General features: G+C 35.1%; 1 protein-coding gene across 3 annotated transcripts in view; it reads right to left on the bottom strand.

Annotated features, from left to right (window-relative positions):
- Positions 1-24,346, bottom strand: part of SNX7 (sorting nexin 7) — a 113,604-nt gene that overhangs the window by 38,396 nt on the left and 50,862 nt on the right. For all 3 annotated transcript variants that reach the window (XM_061186289.1, XM_061186286.1, XM_061186288.1), the window contains 2 exons: positions 23,539-23,738; positions 20,659-20,745 (listed from right to left, as the gene is read on the bottom strand). In XM_061186289.1, the coding sequence (XP_061042272.1) occupies positions 20,659-20,745; positions 23,539-23,738 (287 nt within the window). The remainder of the gene's footprint in view (positions 1-20,658; positions 20,746-23,538; positions 23,739-24,346) is intronic.

The following is a 24,346-nucleotide window of genomic DNA, read 5'->3' on the forward strand; positions in this document are numbered from 1 at the left end:
TCTATACTCTGGCCCAAAAAAAGTTATAAAATAAAAAATTTTAAATATATAATTTATGATAAATACAAACAAAACATAAGGTACTTAGGAATAAATTTATGAAAAGATATAGAAGACCGTTTTGGAAAAAAACATTTTAAAACTTATTGAGAGATATCAAAGAAGACAAATAAATGGTGAGGTTTCTAAAAATTATTCCGTTTTAAATCTTCTAGCTAGTTCTCTTTCTTTTAATTCCAGTTTAAGTACCAGTTCCTCAGATAGTCCTTTTCAGAACAGCATTTATGTTCAAAGTAGGTACTTTTTCACCACTCTCTCCATCTCAGTCCACTGTTCATCTCCTTAACATTCATTAGAACAATTATTTTTTGTAAGTTTATGTACTTTCCTGTTAGAATATAAGTTCTAACATGGGCCATGTGTCTACCTTTTGGTCATTATATCCTCAGTACTTACTATGTAGAAATGTGATAAATATTTGTAGAATAAATGAATGATTTCAGAAAAGTAAAATATTAGTAATGAATCTAGGCTTGTTTTACTATCGCCTTTCCAAGGATTGTTTTACCACACTTTGAAATACCACAGAAACTTACAAGCTGCCTGTACCTAAACCTAAAGGTATATATCACCAAAATTTTTGAGCAAAACAATACAATTTGAGGATAACAGCTATTCTTACTTAAAAATATCTTCATTGTTTTCTTTTTAAAATGGCTTCTCTATTATTGCCTTTTATGGAAATAATTAACCATTCAATCTATTTATTCAAGTGCTAAAACTTTCTCTTCATAATCAGAAAAGCTGAGAAATTATCATTTTGAAAGTTCTTGAAAATAATATACCTAAATAAAAAGATTTAGATTGCCACTCCATCATAAGACAATAGAAAATTCAAAAATTCAATTCTAATCTGACAGCTACTTCTTCTTAACAAGTATTAATTAAATTGCAGGGGAGAGAGAAGAGGGCTCTTAACAATAAAATTATATTATTTTCTGATTTGTGAGAGGGGTAAGATGTGTCTGAAAAATTAGATGCTTGATTATACAATGCTGCTCAGGCATCCATGTGATTACTACATGTGAGTGCCTTTTTTATATACTTTACAATACACACTTTTCTTAAAAAGTAGAAACCTCTCTTCCCGAAATTCACTGCCAATTTTGTTATCCAAATGTAGCTTGTTCAGTAAAGCACAATGTATTTTCTTAAAATGACAAATTAAGTCATATAACACCCACAAATATAGCTGATGCATCACCTTTCAAGTCAGTACCTCCAACACCATTAACGTCCTTTGAATAAGGAATAATCATAATTTCCTGTGACACTGGAAGCAACAGAAAGCCGATTATTTAAACAGCCCCATTTTAGGAAATGTAGTGATCTCTTTTGTATCCTCTGTACAACAGAGGCACAGTAAAAATATATAGGACAGAAGAGGATTCATTTTTTCTAGGTGCTTCCATGAGTCCAATTAATATAAACCTTTTAAAAAGGAATGATGTGGCTCCTAAGAAAAAAAATTTTTTAATCAATGTCTTTTAACTCTTTTGATATAATTTCCTATATTTGTTTCTGAAGAACATAATCCAAGCCTAGAAAAGCTATATGCTATACTATCATTAGGTTTTAATAAAGTTATAAAAATTATTTCAAAGCCAAATCTAAACATTTATTTTACAGACCTTCACAGGCCATACAATTTTCTGCCATTAAATATTTTTATTCACTATTTAACCAAACAATACCTCACGTATTATCTCATTTAATTCTCACTATACACCTATAACGTAAATATTGTTTTACTAACAAGAAAAAGGAATGCTTATTGAGGTTTAAGTTACTCTTTTGTAACTTTTTTCCAGAATCCAGGTTCTCTAATTTGTGATCCAACCCCACCATATTACACAATTCCATAATGCGGCCCATGAACCTCAAGACATATATAAGACAGCTCACAGGCTGCATGAAGGAACTCCCATTTATATTTAACTCTTTTTAATTGACATAAAACATTATACTAGTTTCAAGTGTACAACAAAGTTATTTGATATATGTATATATGGAGAAATGATCACCACAATATGTCTAGTTAACATCCATCACCACACATAGTTACAAATTTTTTTTTCTTGTGATGAGAACTATCAAACTTTTCAGATCTACTCTCTTAGCAAGTCTCAAGTATACAATACAGTGTTATGAACTACAGTCACCACCCTATACATTACAATCCTGTCACTTATTTAATAACTGAAAGTTTGTACCCTTTGATCACCTTATATTTAACCCTCATGTAATGTTTTTAACTTACATGCATAGTTTATAATACAGATAAAATATATGAGTAAAGTAGTGCAAGTAGATAATTTGTAAATTTAAAATGTACACATACTGGGAGGTGTGCTCAAAAATATTTAGGTGATAGAGTACGTTATCAAAAAGTCTGGTGACTGAAATGTTATCTTTGCTGAAGTACTGTGTACATTAGACTTTTAATCAAGTGATTTCTCTTGATGTTTTTTTCAGACATTCATCTCTTTTCTATCTGAATCCCTACCAAAGCTAAAACCTTCATTAGATATGGTCTTTCCTCTTTGACTCAATCAACCAAACTACCACACATAAAAAATACAGCTCTTAAAGTTGCAGCATATTCTAAAACAGAGCTAGCCAATAGAACTTTCTGGAATGAGAGAAATGTTCAACTTTGGAGTGCCCAAAATAGTAGCAATAGCCACATATGCCTTTGAAATGTGCTAGTCCAACTGAACAACTGAAGTTTTACTTGTATTTAATTTAAATTAATTCATATTTAAATGTAAATATCCCCATGTGGTTAGTGGGTACAATACTGCATAGCAAAGCTCTAGAGAGCTGTGATCAATATAACTGGAATAGCATATGTACTCAAGTATATAAATTTTAGGGGTTCCCCCCAAAAAAATATCCTTTAGTAAACCTGCTTTTACATGGTTTCCCAGAAATCCTCTAATATTAATGAATATTTTCTCAATTACTTCATTCTAAAGACATGATGGTATTTTAGAATATTAGCTTGAAACAAATTCAATTTTTGGTACTTTTGGATATATATAGTAGTTTACGAATAGAATTAGTTTAGTTTAGTATTTTTTTTTAAGGGAGACAGCACACTAATTATCTTTAGGAAATAACTTCATAATTCAAGTGTTTATTATCATTACAAATAAGTATTTTAAAGTTTACTTTTAAAAGCACTGCAAATCGACAAATAAGAAGGACAAGTGGGGGTAGACAAGTTCCACCACATATAAAACATATTTTAAAACATCCATTACTGAAACAGTACAGTTCTGGTGCTTAATTAACAGGCCAATCAAGGGAACATACAGAACGCCTTAAAACAGTTGCATGTGATAACAAAAACTGAGTATACTTCAAAGGTAGCGTTGCAAAGTATTGGGGAAAACATGAAGAATACTCAATAGATAGCTTTGGCACAGCAGAATAGTTACCTGAAAAAATATATAGTTGAATCCACACCTCACATTTATAAACAGAATTAATTCCAAATGGCTCAAAGATTCAAATGTAAAAAAGAAAACCCCAAAAGTTAATAAAAGAAGTGTGATACAATTCTTTTGTCATCCTAACTTGTACTTAAAAGTAAAATCCTTTAGAAAAAGATAGATAAATCTGACTTTATAAAAACTAAACTTTTCTGTACAGGAAAAATCACTATAAAGAAAATTAAAATACAGTACAAATGACAAAAAGGACTAATTTCTCTAACAAGAATTTCTTAAAAATCAGGAAAGATCAAGAATAGGTAAAATCTAATGAGCAAAAACCAGACAATTACGAAAAAAGAAAGACAAATTTTACTTAAACATAAAAAATGCTTAACCTTGTTCATCATAAGAAAAATACAAATTAAAACTATGAAGGGATACTATCTTCACTTAACGAATGGTAACGATTCTACAGTTTTTTTTTTTTTTTTTTTTTTAAACATCTTTATTGAAGTATAATTGCTTTACAATGGTGTGCTAGCTTCTGCTTTACAACAAAGTGAATCAGTTACACATATACATATGTTGCCATATCTCTTCCCTCTTGCATCTCCCTCCCTCCCACCCTCCCTATCCCACCCCTCTAGGTGGTCACAAAGCACCGAGCTGATCTCCCTGTGCTATGCGGCTGCTTCCCACTAGTTATCTATTTTACATTTGGTAGTGTATATATGTCCATGACACTCTCTCACCCTGTCACATCTCACCCCTCCCCCTCCCCATATCCTCAAGTCCATTCTCTAGTAGGTCTGTGTCTTTATTCCCATCTTGCCACTAGGTTCTTCATGACCTCTTTTTTTTTTTTTTTTTTTTCCCTTAGATTCCATATATATGTGTTAGCATACTGTATTTGTTTTTCTCGTTCTGACTTACTTCACTCTGTATGACAGACTCTAACTCCATCCACCTCATTACAAACACCTCCATTTCATTTCTTTTTATGGCTGAGTAATATTCCATTGTATATATGTGCCACATCTTCTTTATCCATTCATCCGATGATGGACACCTAGGTTGCTTCCATGTCCTGGCTATTGTAAACAGAGCTGCAATGAATATTTTGGTACATGACTCTTTCTGAATTATGGTTTTCTCAGGGTATATGCCCAGTAGTGGGATTGCTGGGTCATATGGTAGTTCTATTTTTAGTTTTTTAAGGAACCTCCATACTGTTCTCCATAGTGGCTGTATCAATTTACATTCCCACCAACAGTGCAAGAGTGTTCCCTTTTCTCCACACCCTCTCCAGCATTTATTGTTTCTAGATTTTTTGATGATGGCCATTCTGACCGGTGTGAGATGATACCTCATTGTAGTTTTGATTTGCATTTCTCTAATGATTAATGATGTTGAGCATTCTTTCATGTGTCTGTTGGCAATCTGTATCTCTTCTTTGGAGAAATGTCTATTTAGGTCTTCTGCCCATTTTTGGATTGGGTTGTTTGTTTTTTTGTTATTGAGCTGCATGAGCTGCTTGTAAATCTTGGAGATTAATCCTTTGTCCGTTGCTTCATTTGCAAATATTTTCTCCCATTCTGAGGGTTGTCTTTTGGTCTTGTTTATGGTTTCCTTTGCTGTGCAAAAGCTTTTAAGTTTCATTAGGTCCCATTTGTTTATTTGTGTTTTTATTTCCATTTCTCTAGGACCTGGGTCAAAAAGGATCTTGCTGTGACTTATGTCATACAGTGTTCTGCCTATGTTTTCCTCTAAGAGTTTGATAGTGTCTGGCCTTACACTTAGGTCTTTAATCCATTTTGAGTTTATTTTTGTGTATGGTGTTAGGGAGTGTTCTAATTTCATACTTTTACATGTACCTGTCCAATTTTCCCAGCACCACTTATTGAAGAGGCTGTCTTTTCTCCACTGTATATGCTTGCCTCCTTTATCAAAGATAAGGTGACCATATGTGCGTGGGCTTATCTCTGGGCTTTCTATCCTGTTCCATTGATCTATATTTCTGTTTTTGTGCCAGTACCAAACTGTCTTGATTACTGTAGCTTTGTAATATAGTCTGAAGTCAGGGAGCCTGATTCCTCCAGCTCCATTTTTCGTTCTCAAGATTGCTTTGGCTATTCGGGGTCTTTTGTGTTTCCATACAAATTGTGAAATTTTTTGTTCTAGTTCTGTGAAAAATGCCAGTGGTAGTTTGATAGGGATTGCATTGAATCTGTAGATTGCTTTGGGTAGCAGAGTCATTTTCACAATGTTTATTCTTCCAATCCAAGAACATGGTATATCTCTCCATCTATTTGTATCATCTTTAATTTCTTTCATCAGTGTCCTATAATTTTCTGCATACAGGTCTTTTGTCTCCTTAGGTAGGTTTATTCCTAGGTATTTTATTCTTTTTGTTGCAATGGTAAACGGGAGTGTTTTCTTAATTTCACTTTCAGATTTTTCATCATTAGTATACAGGAATGCAAGAGATTTCTGTGCATTAATTTTGTATCCTGCTACTTTACCAAATTCATTGATTAGCTCTAGTAGTTTTCTGGTAGCATCTTTTGGATTCTCTATGTATAGTATCATGTCATCTGCAAACAGTGACAGCTTTACTTCTTCTTTTCCGATTTGGATTCCTTTTATTTCTTTTTCGTCTCTGATTGCTGTGGCTAACACTTCCAAAACTATGTTGAATAATAGTGGTGAGAGTGGGCAACCTTGTCTTGTTCCTGATCCTAGTGGAAATGGTTTCAGTTTTTCACAGTTTGATAACACTGATAAGGCTGGGGTGGAGGGTACAGGAGTAAACAAGCAATCAAACATGTTGGTGAGACTGTAAACAGCTCTCCCAGCGGAAAGTAATTTGGTGGTAGTTCTAATAACATCAACAATAACATCAGCTAATTCTTTTAGCTTTTCCTTTGTACCAGGCACTATTCTAAGCACTTATGTGTGTTACACATTTAGCCCTATGAGCTAGGTCCTATTATTTCTTCTATTCTACAAACTGTGAAACAAAGTTGACGAGAAGTTAGTAACGTGTCCAAGGTTGCACAATTAATAATGAGCTATCAAAACTGAATAGTCTCTGGTTCAGCAATTTCAATTCTAGGTATTTATTCTACAGATCTACTGGTACATTCACAAAATAATACACGTACAAGGTTATTCACTGAAGCATTGTTTATAGTAGCAAAGGGTTAGAAATAAATGTTCACCAGTTGGAATCAGATTAAATAAATTCTGGTACATCCATACATCAGAAGACCATGTAGCTGAAAAGACCAATAACTGGAAGGATAGCCAAGATATGTTATTATATTAATAAAGCAAACTATAGAAAACTTTATAGCATATTACTACATTCACAAAAAAGTAAAATCAGAATGTATATTTGAATTTGTGGTACATCCATAAAGAATCCTGGAAGGCTACAAAAGTAACTAACAACAGTACGTACTTGTAAAGTGGGTGGTGGGAATTGCGAAGATAGGATATGGGGATGGGAAGGAGCCTTTTCATTAAATGTGTGTTTAAAAATTTATGAATTTTGAATCATGTGAATATATTACATATTTAAATAAATCATTTTTTTTAAGCAACATGTTAATTGCTTACATTAGAGATCAAGAAATATATTTTTGGGGACAAATGAAATGTTGACATTCCTAATGTTCTATAAATGAGCATTGGTGGTTGGAGATAACATTTGAAGGGACATATCATATAGGGACTAAAAATGAGGCACAGACACAGAGACTCTGAGCTCCTTTTTCCTGGTTGTTGAACTGTATGAGTATATAACCTCTTCCAATGAAAAGAGTCAGATGACTCAAAAGAAGTGTTGAAGATGCATGTGGGAGTGCAAAAGGTGATATTTCTACATTAATGTATTATTTAATGTGTATATTAAAGAACCACACATTCATATATGTGTGTGATCTTAAATGTGCATGAGTAAGTTAATCTAAATATCATAACTAAAAATCTGATGCTGGACAAAACCCTTGTTTTTTGGTGTGGAATCTTCTTTGGGAAACTTGTGTCAGGGTGTCCTTACATTTGCATTTCTACATGTGACAGTGATGACCACATCTGGCATATGTGCATGTGCCTTTCGTATCCTCGTTAATGGAATATGCAGAATGTGTCCAGCATTTTCCTGCTGTGAGGGTCTGTGATAGATCTTTTAATGCATTAAAGATTTGTTCTGAATGCATTTCTTTGTCCTTTCTCTTATTCATTTTAGATTAAAAGCTTCTATATCAGAGGGTGCCAGCAGCAACAGAACCTGCCTCCCGGGAAGCACAGAACCTCCGCAAGTTTGTAGTTTATTTTGAAAATGCACCTGGTGATCACCAGGTTTTGGATCACCAGGTGCATTTTCAAAAGATTCTTCCCCTCTTCCCCAGCCACACAGCTACTGAGAACTACTGACATACATCATGCCTCCTTAATTCATTTCACATTTTCTTTTTTACTGAGAGATAAGCAAGGCAGGTCAATTTACTCTAAAATTCATACTATTAAAACTGCCAGTTCACTGTCACAGAATATTTCAAATCACCAATAATGTTCTGTAGCAGGGATGGCAAAAAGATTTTATCATGCGTGCCAACTCTAACTGATCGGTATCAGTCATATGAAGCATGTTGATATGTATCTTTTCAGATGTTACCCTAGAATACAGTTTTTAAGTTACTGGCACAATTTCTGGAGTCCTGCTTCGAAAACCTCTACATATGCAATATTAAGCCAGTAACTTTTATTTCTCTGTACCTCAGTTTTCACATTCGTAAAATGAAGAAAATTATAGTACCTACCTCACTGTATTGTGTGAGACTTAAATGAGACAATACATGTAGAGCATTTAGAACTCTGCCTGGCACATGGTAAGTGCTTAAAGAATGTTAGCTGTTATTATTATCATCATCATCAATTAGTTTTAGCATAACATACTGATCTGGTTAAAATAAAATTCTATATAGTAATTCCTTGAAAGAAGGCAAAAGGAATTTCAACTTTCCCAGATCACAACTTTACATGTTCTAAAGTGTTTCCAAGTTGCAATTCCCAATTTACTGTGAATTCTAAATATGTATATTTTTGGAAGCGATTGAAAAAAAAAAGCACTAAATTCTTAAAACTCCTTTTTTGTTTTGATCTTAGTAGAATATAATTGTTATCTATCTTCAAAGTCTCACACCCTTCTAGACTTCAAACCCACCTATCAGGAAAAAAAAAAAAAAAGGATAAGAGACCAGGGAGTATAGTGCCAGGTTAGAGTTCTGTATAACTGTGGACAAATCACTTAATCTTTCTTATCAAAATCTCCACTACTACCACCTTAGTTTATGCCATCATCATCTCCTTCCTACTGCACTGGACTCAACAGTCTTTTTGTTTCCCATGCAGGAAACACAGTGAGCACTTGAAAGCAACTGTCAGTTCTTCCTTTTCCCTTTCTCTTCTTGAACAATTCAGTCCTAAAGCTTATTTGGTAATGCAGAGCAAGGCTGGTGTCCATTCTGGTGGAGGAAGGAAGGCAAAGTCATGGTGGCCCAGAGCAGGATATGAAGGCATTAGCAAGATGATGAGGTCTTCCGTGCAAAGAGTGGTCCAGAATGGGAAGTAATAGCACAAGCAGGGTGAGAAGGGTGTGTATTGCGTGTGGGCAGCATGGGGGGAGCTGAGGCTAGCACGGAAAACAGACTCCTAGAGTGGTAAAGAGGGTGCTCTTGCATGGGTGTGGTCCAGCGCAGGGTGTGGAAACTTGAGTGGGGTGAGGAGTACCTCCACTTAGGAAAGAAGATGACATGAGCTATGCAAGATTGCTTGCAAACAGGGAATCAATCAAATAAATAGATATGTAAAGGATAATGGGAGCCTGTTTCTCATTGGCAGAAAGAGAACCACAAATACTGAAAGAAAGAAAACTAGAATGAACCCTCATGATATTGGATTTAATTTGGAGGCGTTGGTATGAAATTGTTATTTTTAATATATATAAACAGACAAATCAATATAGATATAAAAATGTGTGGTTATACATTATATTCCTATCTATATATCCATAGATATGTTTCCTATCTATGTCCACTCAGATCTTGGAATAATGATACCTAAATAGCAATGAACATATCTAATGCCAAGATACTATATTCTAAACATAATTTTTTCCACTAAAACTAACCAGGGCTTGTTAGGAAAATGGCTGATTCCAGGGCTGGAGCAAGAAAAGTATAAGAAGAGCCTAGAAAGTCTTGTTGTACCAGAAAGAAGTAAAGAATGATGGGAACATGTTAAAAGGAGGGAAAAAAAGACAGCTTGAAGATGGTCCTACTAGCCAAATTGGAGGCAATTTATATATCAAAATACATAGTGATAGTAATGGACTAAAACGAACTGACTAAAATAGAAACACACACACACATACACACACACACACACACACACAAATCAATCTAAAGTTTAAAGTAAGGTAAGGAATGATATAATTATACAGTCTCAAAGTAGCTCCCCACAAAATGCTTTTTAATTACAAAGGGAAAGGAGTGATTTTACAGTGGAGAAGATTGGCAGACATCACCTTAATCGAGTGAGATCAAAGAGTATATCATTAATGGGACAAATGAAAATCATGTGCTACCTAACAGGTAGATTGCAGCATCACTTGAGTAATATTCCTGTCAAAGATTGACAGTTTAAATCTAATCATAAGGAAGTATCAAACAAGTTAATATTGCAGGTATTCTACACAATACCTGGCCTGCAATCTTCAGTGTAATGGTCATAAAAGTCAAGGAAAGATGAAAAACTGTTCTAGACTGAAGGAGACATCTAACTAACCATTGTCAAGAACATTACAAAACACTGGCAAGATCATTCAGGGGTCTGTGTGTTAGATAACAGTATTGTTTCAATGATAACTGATTGATACTGATAGTTGTATTATGGTTATATGGGAGAATGTCCTTGTTTGTAGGAAACACACCTTTAAGCGGTCATGAGCATAAGGTTTGCAGTTTACTTTTCAATGGTTCAAGGAAAAAAAAACAATTTTTGAGCTGTACGTGCAACTTTTCTATAGCTTTGTCACTTCAAGATTAAAAGAAAAATTTTTTAAGCCTATAATATACCAAATCAGAATTCTTCCCTGCTTGAACTCTTCAGTAGCTCCCCACAGTCACTAGGATGGAACCCATCCATGGCCTACATGTTCTCATCTGCTTGCTCAGTCCTCACGCCCCAGCTGCTAATGAAGGGGTACTTCATTCCCTATACTCTAGCTACACCAGATATAACTAAAGCTCCTGGAACACAGGAAGCTAATTCCCATTTCAGAGCTTTGCATGGATTCTTCTTAGAACACTTGTGCCAGATTTTGGAATCACTGCTCCTTATCAGCACTCAGCTCTCCTCTCAATGTCACCTCCTCAGAAAGGCCTTCTCTTCCCCTCCTGGTGTTCTCCATCACATTACCCTGTTTTATTTTCTTCGTAGCACTAAGCACTATCTAAAATTATCAGAGTCATTTATTATTTTTTTCCTTTATTTTCAGTATCACCCCCCCACACACACTAGACCATAATTTCCTTGGGGAGAGGGGCTATGTCAGTCTTGGTCACTGCAGTGTCCCCACCATGAAGTGCTTAGATGGGGAGGGAACTCATAAATCTTGGCTGACTGACAAGCTAGGCCTCAATTTTCTCATCTACAAAAGTGGGAATAAAGTATGCCTACCGTGTAGTATTATTCATTGGATAGTAAACGTAAATTATTAAAACAGTGCCTGGCATACAACCGGTACTATACAGATACTAACTATGCTTCAGAAAGGAAAGCACTAGTTTGGGTCTAGAACCTCTTTGAAAGTTGAATGGAGCTTTGATTGGGGCATTTCCCCTTAAGTCTGCTCCGTTATTGACTAAGCTTTAGTAGAGAGAAAAAGTTTACTCTCCAAAACCCAGAAATATAATAAATCAAAATGCAGTTAATTTGGTGATATGGCACTGTACTAGAAGAAAAACTACTGGTTCTGTTCTTTGTAGAAATATAATTTTTTATTTTTAGAAGTACTATTTAAACACGATTCATACTTTAAATAATGTTTTATGATACCATTACATGTTTTCCAATATATTAGTCTTTTATACTTTCTTCTTCTAACTTACCAAAATTTTTACTGACACAAGCTCTAGATTTATAAACATTAATTCATCTTCAAAAAAATTTCTTCAAAGTAAGCATTATTTCTGCCTGTTCGTGGATAAAGAATACTTAATGTCTGATTAAGGTCACAAGTTAAGTAAAAGTGAATCAGAGCCCTCTCCAGGCTTCAGACTCCCAGCGTGTTCCTGCTCGAAGCATAATCATATATTTATTGAGTGCCCAGGCAGGGCCGGGAGTGAAAGAGATATGTAAGACAGACCCTTAGGACACATTTCTTATTAACTAAAAGTCTAAATTAAAAGGAAATTGAATCTATTTTGAGTTTCTATATGGGAAAGCTGTTTAAACTATTATATCTATGGTAGGCAGAACTCCACAAACCAAACCACAAATCCACAAGGACACTATAAGTAGAATTTCTTAAATCCTGAGAAGAAATGACTGGAATTTTAAACTACCCCTTTTACTTATCCATCTGTTACTTTTTCTGTTGCAGTCAAGACAGTGGGGAAAAAATGTTCCTAGAGAAAGACACAGAGCTTACAATCTTCCCTTAGAAAATCACCTACACCGATGTAACACTGCCTCTCTTCTTCAGTATTTCATTGTCTCCCCCCTGCCCCGTCCACCCTCACCCACCACAAACGTACACAGGCCTTATTCATCAAGACTGTAAGTTTATGTGTTCCTTTTTCAAATCAGTAAGCCTTAATATGCAGTAACTTCCCTAAGCAAATGTCATGGGTAAAAATTTTGGAAGTAGTACAATTTTTTTCACCTCACCCGCAAACATCTCCTGACTAATTTTCTGGGTAACAGTTAACACGAGTAATTTGGTGTTCAAGTTTGTGCTCACATCAGATATGCTGGCCTTGGAGGATTCCAAAAGAAATAACTAAAAACACATTTTTTGGGTCAAAAATACATTATAAAAAAATGTGTTGATCTTTGAAATTATTTGGAATATTTTACCTCTAGTCCTTATTTATTAATTTGTTCCTTGTTTCATATTAGATTTAAGATGGCTTCCAAAATTATACTCTACAACTAATTTAAAGGTATTAAGTGGATAAAGACATTAGCACAAAGGAAAATAAGAATAGGGGAATAACAAGGTAAAGCCAGGGGTAAGTTTGACACATAAAAGACATTTGCCAGATAGAAGTGGATCAGAATTGGGGTTCTCAACAGTCTAGAAACTAATGTGAAGAGTGGTATAAAGAGTGGGATAGGAACAGGTATAAAACCCAAGATGTGTACACGCTGGAAACAAGCTAACGGCTCAGGAGAAATTAAATCCCATTGTTGGTGCTGAGACATAAATGAAACTTTTCTCAGGGGTCCTCATAAAGGAAAACCAGAATGTAGTCTGTGCTGTTGATGCTTATCATAAGGGGAGTTATGGTTCTCTTCCTTAAAATGTCCCTTATAACAAATCAGTGGTACAATACCAAATGTTGTTTAGTTAAAATAATTGTTTAGAGTCCAAAACATAACTTTTTAATAGTCAGTATAAATTCATATACATTTTAAATTATCTATTCAATTGCCTAAAGTGACCAGGTGGGGCAAGTGGGAGTGGTCACTAGTCAACTCAAGATAATTGATGCCTCTTTTTTTTCTTTTAACAATGTGAAAGTCTACCAAGCAGGATTACAGTTACCATTTTCCAAACCTTAATCTAGAAAAATGAGACATCCAATATATACTTCAAATACAAAATATTTACAATCTAACACTGGTTAGGTACTGTGCTAAGAGTTTTCATAGGCTGATTTAACAACACTCTAAGGAAGATATTACCCACAACTTTTATAGTTGAGGAAACTAAAGCAAGGAGAATGTAAGTAACTTGTCCCAAACTACAAAGGCACACAATACTGTGGTTGAAATTACATGCAACTCTGCAATTGGGTTTAAGACCTTATATTAAATACTTTTCAGATACTGCTCTACTTGCAATGCCATGAGATAAATAACAGAGGGAAAAAGTAACCTGGCAAAATCCCGAATAAAGACCTCCCCCTCCAAAAAAATAAACAAAAATAAACACCCCAGGCTCAACAGACTTATTCATAAGGTAGACATGATTTTTGCTATTTAATCAAATATTATTATCCTTTACAAGTTTATATAAATAGCAGCACATGGATTTTTTTCCCAACCACTTGAATGAATGATGCCCTGAACGAGAGGCCTGACTGTGATGGTACGGAGGGAGAGGAATTCTAGGCACTGCCTGGATCTTTGTTCTGGGACGAGAGGCTGCTGAGGGCTTTGTTGATTAAGCGTCACTCATTCACCCAGATCCCCACCCAGTGGTGTGTCTACAACTCCAATACACAGGTACACTGCGTATGTGAGGCACATATTTATTAGCTGTTTACCCAAAATCCATTCCCCACTCTCCTTCTTACTACATGAAAGAGCTCCAGTTTTTTTAGGTATTTGCATCACAAGGTAGTTTGTAGCTGGTCCAAGTCAATTCTGATGGTCACATTCCCACTCCAAGCAACTGGTTTGATCATGGACTTTTCAGGACTCTGGCCAATGAGATGTGAGGAAAAGTCTGCTGATACCTTCTAAGATAAACTGATAAAAGGAAACATACAAGAAGAAAGTCCTTTCTCCTTCCACTGGATAGCAGCATGTCCTTCACTGCTGTGTGAGTGTGTGTATATGTACATGTGTGTATCTGTGTGTGTGAGAAATACATATAGATGCAAACAGGCAAAAAAGAAGCAGAGAAATAAAAACAGGTACTAGAAAATGAGGCACATAGAAAGGAATAAATTTGTTAAAAAGTCAGGGGAGAGGTGAGACAACAAAAAGCTGAGAAAAGGTAGAGTCAACCTCTGCTGCCACCACAAAAAAAAAAAGCTATGTCAATATTATCATTTCTTTAAAGCTTAAAGAGAAGGCACTCTTGCTCTATACATCATTTAGTACACTATCAAGAACATTTGAAGATTAATAACCACAATTTGAGGATGAGAGTAAAAAACTGGTTCAAAAATAGCAACTCACACAGAGCAAGGACCAGATTAAATAAATTTGGTATCTGTTTGTATCTTCTGAATGTGGCTATATGCAAATCCAGACTATAATGATCTTATGAAAATGCATTTTTTATTTTTGTTCACATAAATATACTGTTAAACAGCTATGGCATTATATCTAGATCCAACTCTCAGATTCCATGCACATATTGCTAAATGTCAAATGTATTCATATTCATTTATATTTGAATGCTGCTTTGAGTGGCAAACTATAAATCATCCATTCAAAAATAAAAATACAAATAAAATGGATATGCAGCATTATTTAGCACCACAGATGAACTTTATTTATCTTACAGTTAAACAGTGAAGTGAATAAGCATTTTCAAACAGAAGCTCTGACTCTGAAAACTTATAACTAAACTGCAAAAACCACAAGTTCCTCCAAGTATCTGAGTTTTCCTCAAAATCTCAGTTATTGTTATACCTTCATCTCCACAGACAGAAATTTCCTTACTTTGATTGAATATCTATTTTATTGAATCTCTTCTTTATCAGAGCATCTAACGCTCAATCTCTCTTAAAATGTTTTATTATCTACATTTACCTTAATTATTCTGTATCAAGCTGTTTTTATAAATACCTCATAAATGGAGAAGTGGTTAAAAAAGTTGAATGACCCTAAGTAAATCAGTTTAGTTCATCTTATTGGTCCAATTATTTACCACCAGCCGAAGCTATATAAATTCTCTTTCCTTCTCCTCACTAGCCATCCCTTCTTTGATTTTTATTGTTGAAATATGCCAAAGCTCAGTCCTATTAAGTCCTGGGACCTCTTTTTTTCATCCTTTAGTGACCTCAACAAATGTCATGGCTTTAAATACAACCTATCTGCTAACAACTTCCCCATATAAATCTCCGGCTGGATCCCTCCCCTGACCTCTGGATTTTTATAGTCATTTTCATATGTGACTCCCTACTCAACACCTCACTTGGGTATCTGATAGGCACATCAACTTTATACATTCAAATCTGATTTCTTCATCTTCTCCATGTTCTTCCCAAACCTGTTCTTCCCAAAGTCTTTGCCATCTCAATGCCAACAATTAACTTCCAGTTGCTCAGTTCAAAAACCTTGGTATAATCCTTGTTCACTCACAATTCATAGTCTACCAAATAGCAAACAGCTCTCTGTCTTCAAAATATCCTCAGAATCTGACCACTCCACACCACTTCCGCCCTGGTCCAAACTATGATGTCTCACTGGGATTGGAAGAGCTAGTCTCCAGCTCTGGCCTTCTCCCAGTCCAAACACACTCCACATAGACATTATCTTTTGTCCTTCCCAAGCAGAGTCCTTGATTTAGAACAATTCTGAACATGTCACTCCTCTGTTCAGCTGTTGTCTTCCTATCTCGCTGAGACCAAATCTTATAAGGCTCTACATGATCTGACCCCTGGCGACCTCTCCGACCTCATTTCCCACAACTCTTCTGCTTCCTCATTCCATTCCAGCAACACTGGTCTCCTTGCTTTTCCTGAAACATGCAGGCATACTTCCACTTTGCAATTACTGTCCCCACTGCCTGAAATTTCTTCTGCTGGGTATTCATGTAGTTCAAGACCTCACCTTTTTTGGGTTTTACACAATCACCTTCTCGGTAAGACCTTTCCTAACCCCTAATTTTAAATTGCACTGCTCCCCAACACTACCTCTTCTCCACACTTATCACTATATGACAGTACACTATAAATTTCAGTTGCTGCTTATTGTCTCTATCACTAGAATATAAGACTCATGAGGGCCTTTCTTGACCACTGTCTCCCTAGTGCTTAGAATAGCGTCTTTTATATGTTAGCTACCTAAAAACATTTGTTAAAAGGTTTTTGTTGAATACTTCTACCTTAAATGTCATCCCATCATGACATAAAGTTGCACATCTCCAATTTTCTTCTTCCTCTTATATGCTATAGTTCAATTTGTAAAGCCACAATCTGCTTTCCTTACAATCTAGAAATGTCAAGGGTCACGAAGAACTTGAAACAAGGGCCACCCTCATTCTTTAAGTGCTTCAGATTCTATCTTCCACCTACGTCTCTCTCAAATTTCTCTTCTCTGCAACTCCACTACCACCTCTTCAGTTCAGGCTCTCGCTGAATCCACACAGTCCAAAGGAAAAAGCCCATATTCCTCATCCTGACAAATAAGGCTCCTTTCCCATCTGACTGCGGCCCACCTTTAGAGCCATGTCCCTCAATTCTCCTGCACCCTGCTCTCTACACATCAACCAGGGCTCCTCAGTTTAGCACACTTTTTTGAGCCTTTACTTCTTTTCATAATATCCACTCACTAGTCTTCAAGGAACAATTCCTTACTCATTTTACAGGACCCATCTCAAGTATTACTTCTGTAAAGCCATCAAAATAACAACAGCTAACAACCACTGAGTGCTTTCTATGATCCAAATAATTGACTTGCATTGTATCATTTGATCCTTAAACAAGCCTATTAGAAAGGTACTAACAATGTCCCTCTTTATATATACATGATAAAATGAGGCTTAAAAATGTTAGGAAATGTGTCTTAAGACTTAATAAACAGATAAGCTAAGATTTGATCCTAGGTCTATCTAATTCCAAAGCCTAAATGACAAAACTCTAAATGAACAGCTGAACTGACCTTCAAATAAGTATTCTACAAGTCTTTACTGAGTTTAGGTCACTTCGAAACAATTGATTTTATTGTTGTGAGATAAGAAGTACAAACCACAAACTCTAAGAAGCAGGCACTTTACAGCTACCCAGATAATAAATCAAGGAGTTCGCTATAAAACATTATTTTAGTTTGCAGGAAAACACATAATTTTTGTGGGCATATTTGTGTGATAAGAAAAAAGTAATAATAATGTCATAATTGCCAATTTACAGCATATACAAAGTTACAGGCACGGTAAAAGACAAGAGCCTTGTATTTGCATGCCACGTAGCCCACCTGATAAAGATCACCTGATATGTCTAACGTGACCTCCGGAATGTTACATCAGTGCTCTACTTCTACCCAATAATTATAACTACACTAGTGTTTGCCCTTCTTGGTAGAGCTTCATTTCACTGACCTTTGCATTATGAGTTGCTTTGCCCAGTTTGCATATAACTTCCCACCCAAAGGTGCCTTTGATGGAGCTTCTGAAGGCATCCCCAGCAGGTCTCCATAGAGATGGCCCCAGGGTTGTCTCCAAAGTGCCCTGCTTGAGTTGCCATGGTAAACAACCAGGCTATATTGCTCTATTCAGTTCTCTGCCAGGGTCTCCATGGTGACTGCAAAGGAGGGCTCCTTAGAAGGACCTCACAAGGGCACGTTTCCATGGTGACCCTATCCTGCATATTTCTAAGCAACTTCCCTTCGGTTGTTCTGCAACCAATCAGAGCAGGTTCATTTTGAGAGTAACCCTGGAAGGTTGCTCCCAAAGGTATCATCGTAACACACAGGTATTTGGAAGTGAGGTCTGTAAACAAATAAACTGCTTGAAAATGTAAATGGTACCATTCACAAATCATTAAATTAGTTCCTATGCATTTTAGGATCTGTTTTTGATGGGTAACAAAAAAATACTTGTCTCTGTTTCAAACCTTAATAAAAATTATCTTGCAAAATATAATGCAGATAATTAAAGTTTCAAATTTCACCAATCTTACAACATAGCAGCTAACTAGGTAAAAAAATACTTTATAGTGGACATGTCTCACACACACACACACACACACACACACATACACACACACACACACACACAGAGACACAAAATGAAATCCAAAATACAGATGGATCATCAGGTTATAATGAGATATCAAGGAAATTTTTATAGAGCAAAAGACAAAATATTTGCAAGTCAAATGAAAGGAAAAAATGTGTTTTTTAGTTGAGTTGGGAAAGCCTAGCCATATTTGGGCCTAAGCTATTTTTTCCTGTGTTTTTGTGGTTGGAACAATCCCAACTACTCTTCCTTTCAATTTAAAATACGAATATAAGCCATTCTGAACAGATGCTTGGTTTTTAAGCCATTTTACTATTCTCCTGAAACTTTAAAATACTGTACTTTTCCTAGTATTTAGTCAAGGGCAAAATTTTATCTAATCACAAATTTCAATATCCCACAAATTTAAATATCTTTAGAAATTATTTAACAAATAAAAATATGCTACAGTTCCAATGATACAATTATAATTGTTGTACATGTGCTCACCCATCTCTATTCATTCCAGTTGACTTTTTAAATTAAAAAAATATATATATGTACATATATGTGTGTGTATATATATTATATAAATATATAATATATAATATATATAAATGTGTATATATATTTATCCCTTACCGTATTGAGAAGGTTAATCTTGGATTTCCTCTTTTTTCTCCTCATTTTGAGGTAAAAGCAAGAGCTCCCCCTCGACCACTAGTTCCATTTGTTCTACATTTTCTGTTAGTCTCTCTCACAGATTCCATTCTCCTACTCTGTCCACAGCAGGCCACCACTCCCCACTCACACTCCATGCAGAATAAATTTGAGTTTGAAAAATAAGCATAGTTAAGAAAGGTGAGGATAATTCATAATCACTTTTTAGTGAAATCTCAACATTTTACACAAAGTCTGATTTTGTAGAGACTTATTGCTTCAAATGTTCAATATGTTTTTATGAAGCCAAGCAATCACTGCAAGTTTCATTCATTCACAATATTTATTGAGTGACCACCATGTACCAGGTGCTGTTCTCTGGGCTGAGAACATTCAGGAAACAATTAAAAAATTCCTACCCTCAAGATGTTTAGATTAGGGACAGGGAGAGAAAGAGAAAGAAAGATAATACAAAGAAAACCAGTAAGAATATCATCTTTTGTGTTAGAAAATTATTAAAGCTAGAGAGAAAATTAAAGAAGGGAGGAGGAAGGTTAGCTCCCAAGCCAAGTTGGGATGGGCAGCGATAATACTATGGATTAACGGGGCGGGGGCCGGGAGGGGGGGTGTTTCAAGGACTCCCCCATTCACCTGACATAAGTGTACTCTAAACCCTTAAATTAAAAATAAAATTAGGAAAGTCTCTTTCATAGAAAATGTAATAAAAGTTAAAAAAGTAATGAGTGATTTCTCCAACTTTTATACTTGCTCTCTGAGAGGCAGCATGGTCTGAGGAAGCCAAGTGATACTATTACCTCCAGTCCTACTTCTGTTTCAAGAACTATATAAATTTGGGCAAGTTACTCTACCTTTCAAGCCTCTTCCTCAGTTTTAAAATGATAACAATTCTGATCTGAAAGTATCATGACAACATGCAAAGACAATAAAATGTAAATGCTAAACTACTGTGGGTGAAAATATAATGTCTGAAAATTGCTTTAGAATACTTCAGAAAAAAAAAAGTGAGAAATAGCCAGGTGAAAAAAACTGGGCAAAATGCTGGGAATTAATGAAGCCCAGTGGTGGGTAAATGAGTTCATTATATTATTAGATCTTTTTTTATGTTTGAAAATTTCCATGAAAAAAGTATTTTAAGAAAAGGATTAAACTTGAAAACAAAGATACTTCCTTTGTAAAGATCTTTACAATAACTAGAAAAAAATGTATAGGAACACCAACTTACCTTGTACAAATTTCTTATAAAACTAGTAAAAAGTAGATTTATTTACTGAGTACTTACTAACCTTCTGGAACAATGTTAGGTACTTTTTTCCATACTTTCTGAATTCAAGCACTCTAATCAAAAAAAAATTAACTTCATACTTTACTCATTGTAAGAAAAAATATAAGACAGAAAGGCAGAAAAGCATCGTAAGCTTACAGACTCACCTGGTACTCAATGTATAATCGATTTTTGGAAGAAATTCTAGTATCATTTATTGAATGCTTAAAAATAAGCATGTAATGGAGCTAATACAAATTTTAGACAATCAATTCTACGTGATTATAACAAGAAATTTAAAAACTTACCAGATCAGTATCTGCCTTTTTAGAGGTCAAAGCTTCAACTTTGGAATCCAGTTCTGCCTGTATTTGATCTCTTCTTTTCATGACACCCTTCATATTAAAACACAGGAATGAAATAGGTTGTACTTAGTTTTAATAATCTTTGTATAACAAAAATATACATTTGAGAATATAAATACCATCTCTTCCCCAAGCCATCAGTCATCTAGGGGTGTAACGACTTAAAAAAATTTTTTAATCTCTAAAAGCTAAACTGATAGCAAGTATTTAAAAGAAACTTTTTCATAATCTTTTATTAGTTTTCCCAATGTGCATCTTACTGGTTTAAGTACTTTATGTACAAAATACATATGTTTTGATGGTGCACTCTAGGCGTGTACAGTTCTTCAAAAAGAGCAAAGAACAAAACAAAGGAATAAAAAAGTCAATAGGAACACTGAAAATACGTGCTATGGTATAAACTGGCTGCAGTTGGGAGGGCACATGGGCTACACATCTGAAAGTATCTACAATCAGCCCTCTTATTGGACTCCAAAGGCATAGTTAATCAAAGTCAATTACAGTGGGGAATCAATATTGAAGTGTGCATTCACATCTTAAGATTTTATTTTAGCTTAAAATATGTAAGTATTAACCAATTAGCCAAGACTCTGAGGAGAAAGCATGGCCTCTGCTCTAAGAGGAGTTCCATCTTGTTTTCTTGAATAACCATGATTTCATGTTTCAGTTAAAACCCTGGTGAAGGAATTTGAGTGCAGAATTCATCTACATCTTTTATAATGTTTTCTAGTCTTTTTCAATGTCTTTCCCTTGGTGACTCACTTTTCTTCCAAGACAGTCTTTGTAGACACCAAGATTCTTTTTATTTGTACTCATCTTTCACTGGTTTCCATAGTATTAATTAAATAATGAAATTGTAATAATGAACACAAGTGGCCTAAACAGTTCAAGGCAAAAATAAAACTAACTCTGGGTAAGCAAACAGTTCAACCAGGGAGAGCAGAGTTTCAGGACATACAAGAGAAGGGCCTTAGTGAGGTACAGGTCTTTTGGGTGTTTTCAGAGGAAGGGAAGAACCTTAACCACAAATCAGTTAAATGGAACCAGATAAGCTGGCTCTATAGTATTTGAGAGAGTATTGAGAGGCATTAAGGATAAAATTCATCCTGAAAATGACTCACCCTGGTTTTGTGCCTGGTGGAATCACTCTTAAAACGTTCAAAAGAGATTAACATTTCTTTTGTTTTCAAAGAAATGAATAGAAAATTCAACTAATTATCACAAATTCTTTTATATTTACTTCAATGTTTAATGGCCATTAATGTCAGGAACCCCTTCCTTTCTCTAACCCAAATGACACATACTATAATTTAGTTCCATTAATTTTAGGTATGTTTCCATAAATATGAAATATTGTGCTTCATATAGGTAGAAATATTTTAAGTAAGAGGTGGCTTCAGAAGACAACTAGTAAAAACTGCACAAATTTAATCATTTTGTCAAGGCATGTATTTTTCATTATTTTAGCTCACATTGAAGAAAATATTCCAATATAAAACAGAAGCACAACTTCAATATAAGTGCTACTGATTATACCCTAGAAACCTACAAAATAATACAATCAAATGAGGACCTATAAAATAATTCAATTCCGGTTGCGATTATAATTTTTCCACACCTTTAATAACATATGATTTAAATTGCATAATTTCCATCTTGACATAAAGAGCAAAACATCTAATTAAGGGAAAAGAATATAATATTTTTAATGATAAAAATCAGATCTCTTTGAACAGCCACACAAGAGAGAGATCAATAATGAAGTAAACCAATGGAATGTAGCCAAGGAAATTGATGGAGGCAAGGAGGAAGCACCTCAGCAGTGAAACATTAGAGGACTTTGGGAAGCAGGAAGGGTGTGTTTATGGGAGGATCACAACAAAGTCAAGTAACAGCAGAAATCCGAAATACCTACAAAATATTTAATGATTCTGTGAAAGGAAAACCTAAACATGATAAACACGAAAGAGGCAGATATCATGCTGAAAGGCTAAGAGAGCTTTTCTTAATAAGATAAAGTAAAAAAAATTTTTAAATCCTCCCAAATCAAGAGTACATGAAAACAGAAACCAGACACGGATTCAAGTCTAAATGGCAGAAAAAATGGACTATAATTGAATGCAAGCTGACTCCTTCCCCCACTGTCACCCTACAACACCGGAAAGCTGAGGGTATCAGTTCAACTGTGCAAGGTATTGTGAGCAGAGAATAATACTGGATGAAAAACATTAGCTTTGCAGATAGCATTGCTAAATCCCAAATATCTGGAAACCTTAACTTGAACTGAGGAGGTTAAATGCAAAACTCTGATATAAGAGGAATAAAAGCCTTTTCAAATAGTGAAAGAAACATGTTAATTTGAAGGATTTCTTTTCAGAAGCACCCAGAAGACAGAACAAACATCAAGATCCTACTCAAGTACTTTCTACATAATGATACTAAATATATTGCTAAATCAAATGTACCTAGAAGCAAGAAAGCAACTCTTCATGAAAAGAAATTTCTAAAGTGCTGAAAAATTTTAAAGTAAAATTTTAGAAGGCTGGAAAAGTAATCATACTCCCTATGTAAATCTTGACTGAGGATGCTTCAAATCTATCTTATAAACTGTTGTTGCTACTGTTGAAAATTCCTGCCTTTTATTAACATATTCTTCCACTCATCAATTCATTCACGCAGTGAACAAATATTTATGAGCATCTACACGCAAAGCATCCTTCTAGGATGGGAAGATAGTGGTGAACAAAAAGAAATAGAAACTGCCTTTATAAAGCATATAATCAGGTCAGGAACTAAGGCAGAAGTAAAATTAGGTGTTCTTACCATTAACATTTCACTATAAAGCACATACTCATGTACGACAGGAAGCAGGGCCTCTGAGAGTCCAGACATCCGTTTTTCAGTGGCCTTACAGCATTTGTCAATGCAGCTCGCAACACCTTTTAGAGTATCAGCCAGATCTTCTTCTGATGCTGACCACAGAATATGAATTGGGCCATATTCTTTCATTTCATCAAAATATTCTAAAAAAAATAATAAGTTCTTCAATTTATAGTTTTCAAAATCCCTGTATTACAGACAATAAGAAAGGACCTTATTTTCTCATTGTGCACATGTTCTTGTACATGAACATAAGAATATGGATATCATCTTTCATTAAATTGACCTGTCATCCCAATCTACTCAACTGGTCCTTGAATGAAAACTTTCCAAGTGTAATCAATAATAACATGCCTTTTTATTCTCAAAAGTGTCCTGGCTTGGGAGATAAATTATACGATCACTGTATCTATCACAGACTTTTGCCTACCAAACAAACTATACCTGAATACCTCATAGGCAACATGACCTAAACAAAACAGGTCTTCTTTTTCCTCTTATCCTGTTTACATATCCTCTTAATGGTAATTGCTTCCAGAGACCTAAGCAAAAAATGTGGGGTCATCCTAGACCCTAGACTCACACCTGCACAGAGCCAGTCAGCAATTCCAATATTTCTAAATCTCTATCTATCTATCTATCTAACCATCCATCCATTTACCCACCTACCAATCTACCCAGCCACCCATCTACCCACTTACCTACCCACCCACCCACCTCTCCTCACTTCCACTGTCATCAGCATCTCTAA

Source organism: Eubalaena glacialis, chromosome 3, assembly GCF_028564815.1.
Source record: "Eubalaena glacialis isolate mEubGla1 chromosome 3, mEubGla1.1.hap2.+ XY, whole genome shotgun sequence".
In the NCBI taxonomy this organism is placed as follows: domain Eukaryota; kingdom Metazoa; phylum Chordata; class Mammalia; order Artiodactyla; family Balaenidae; genus Eubalaena; species Eubalaena glacialis.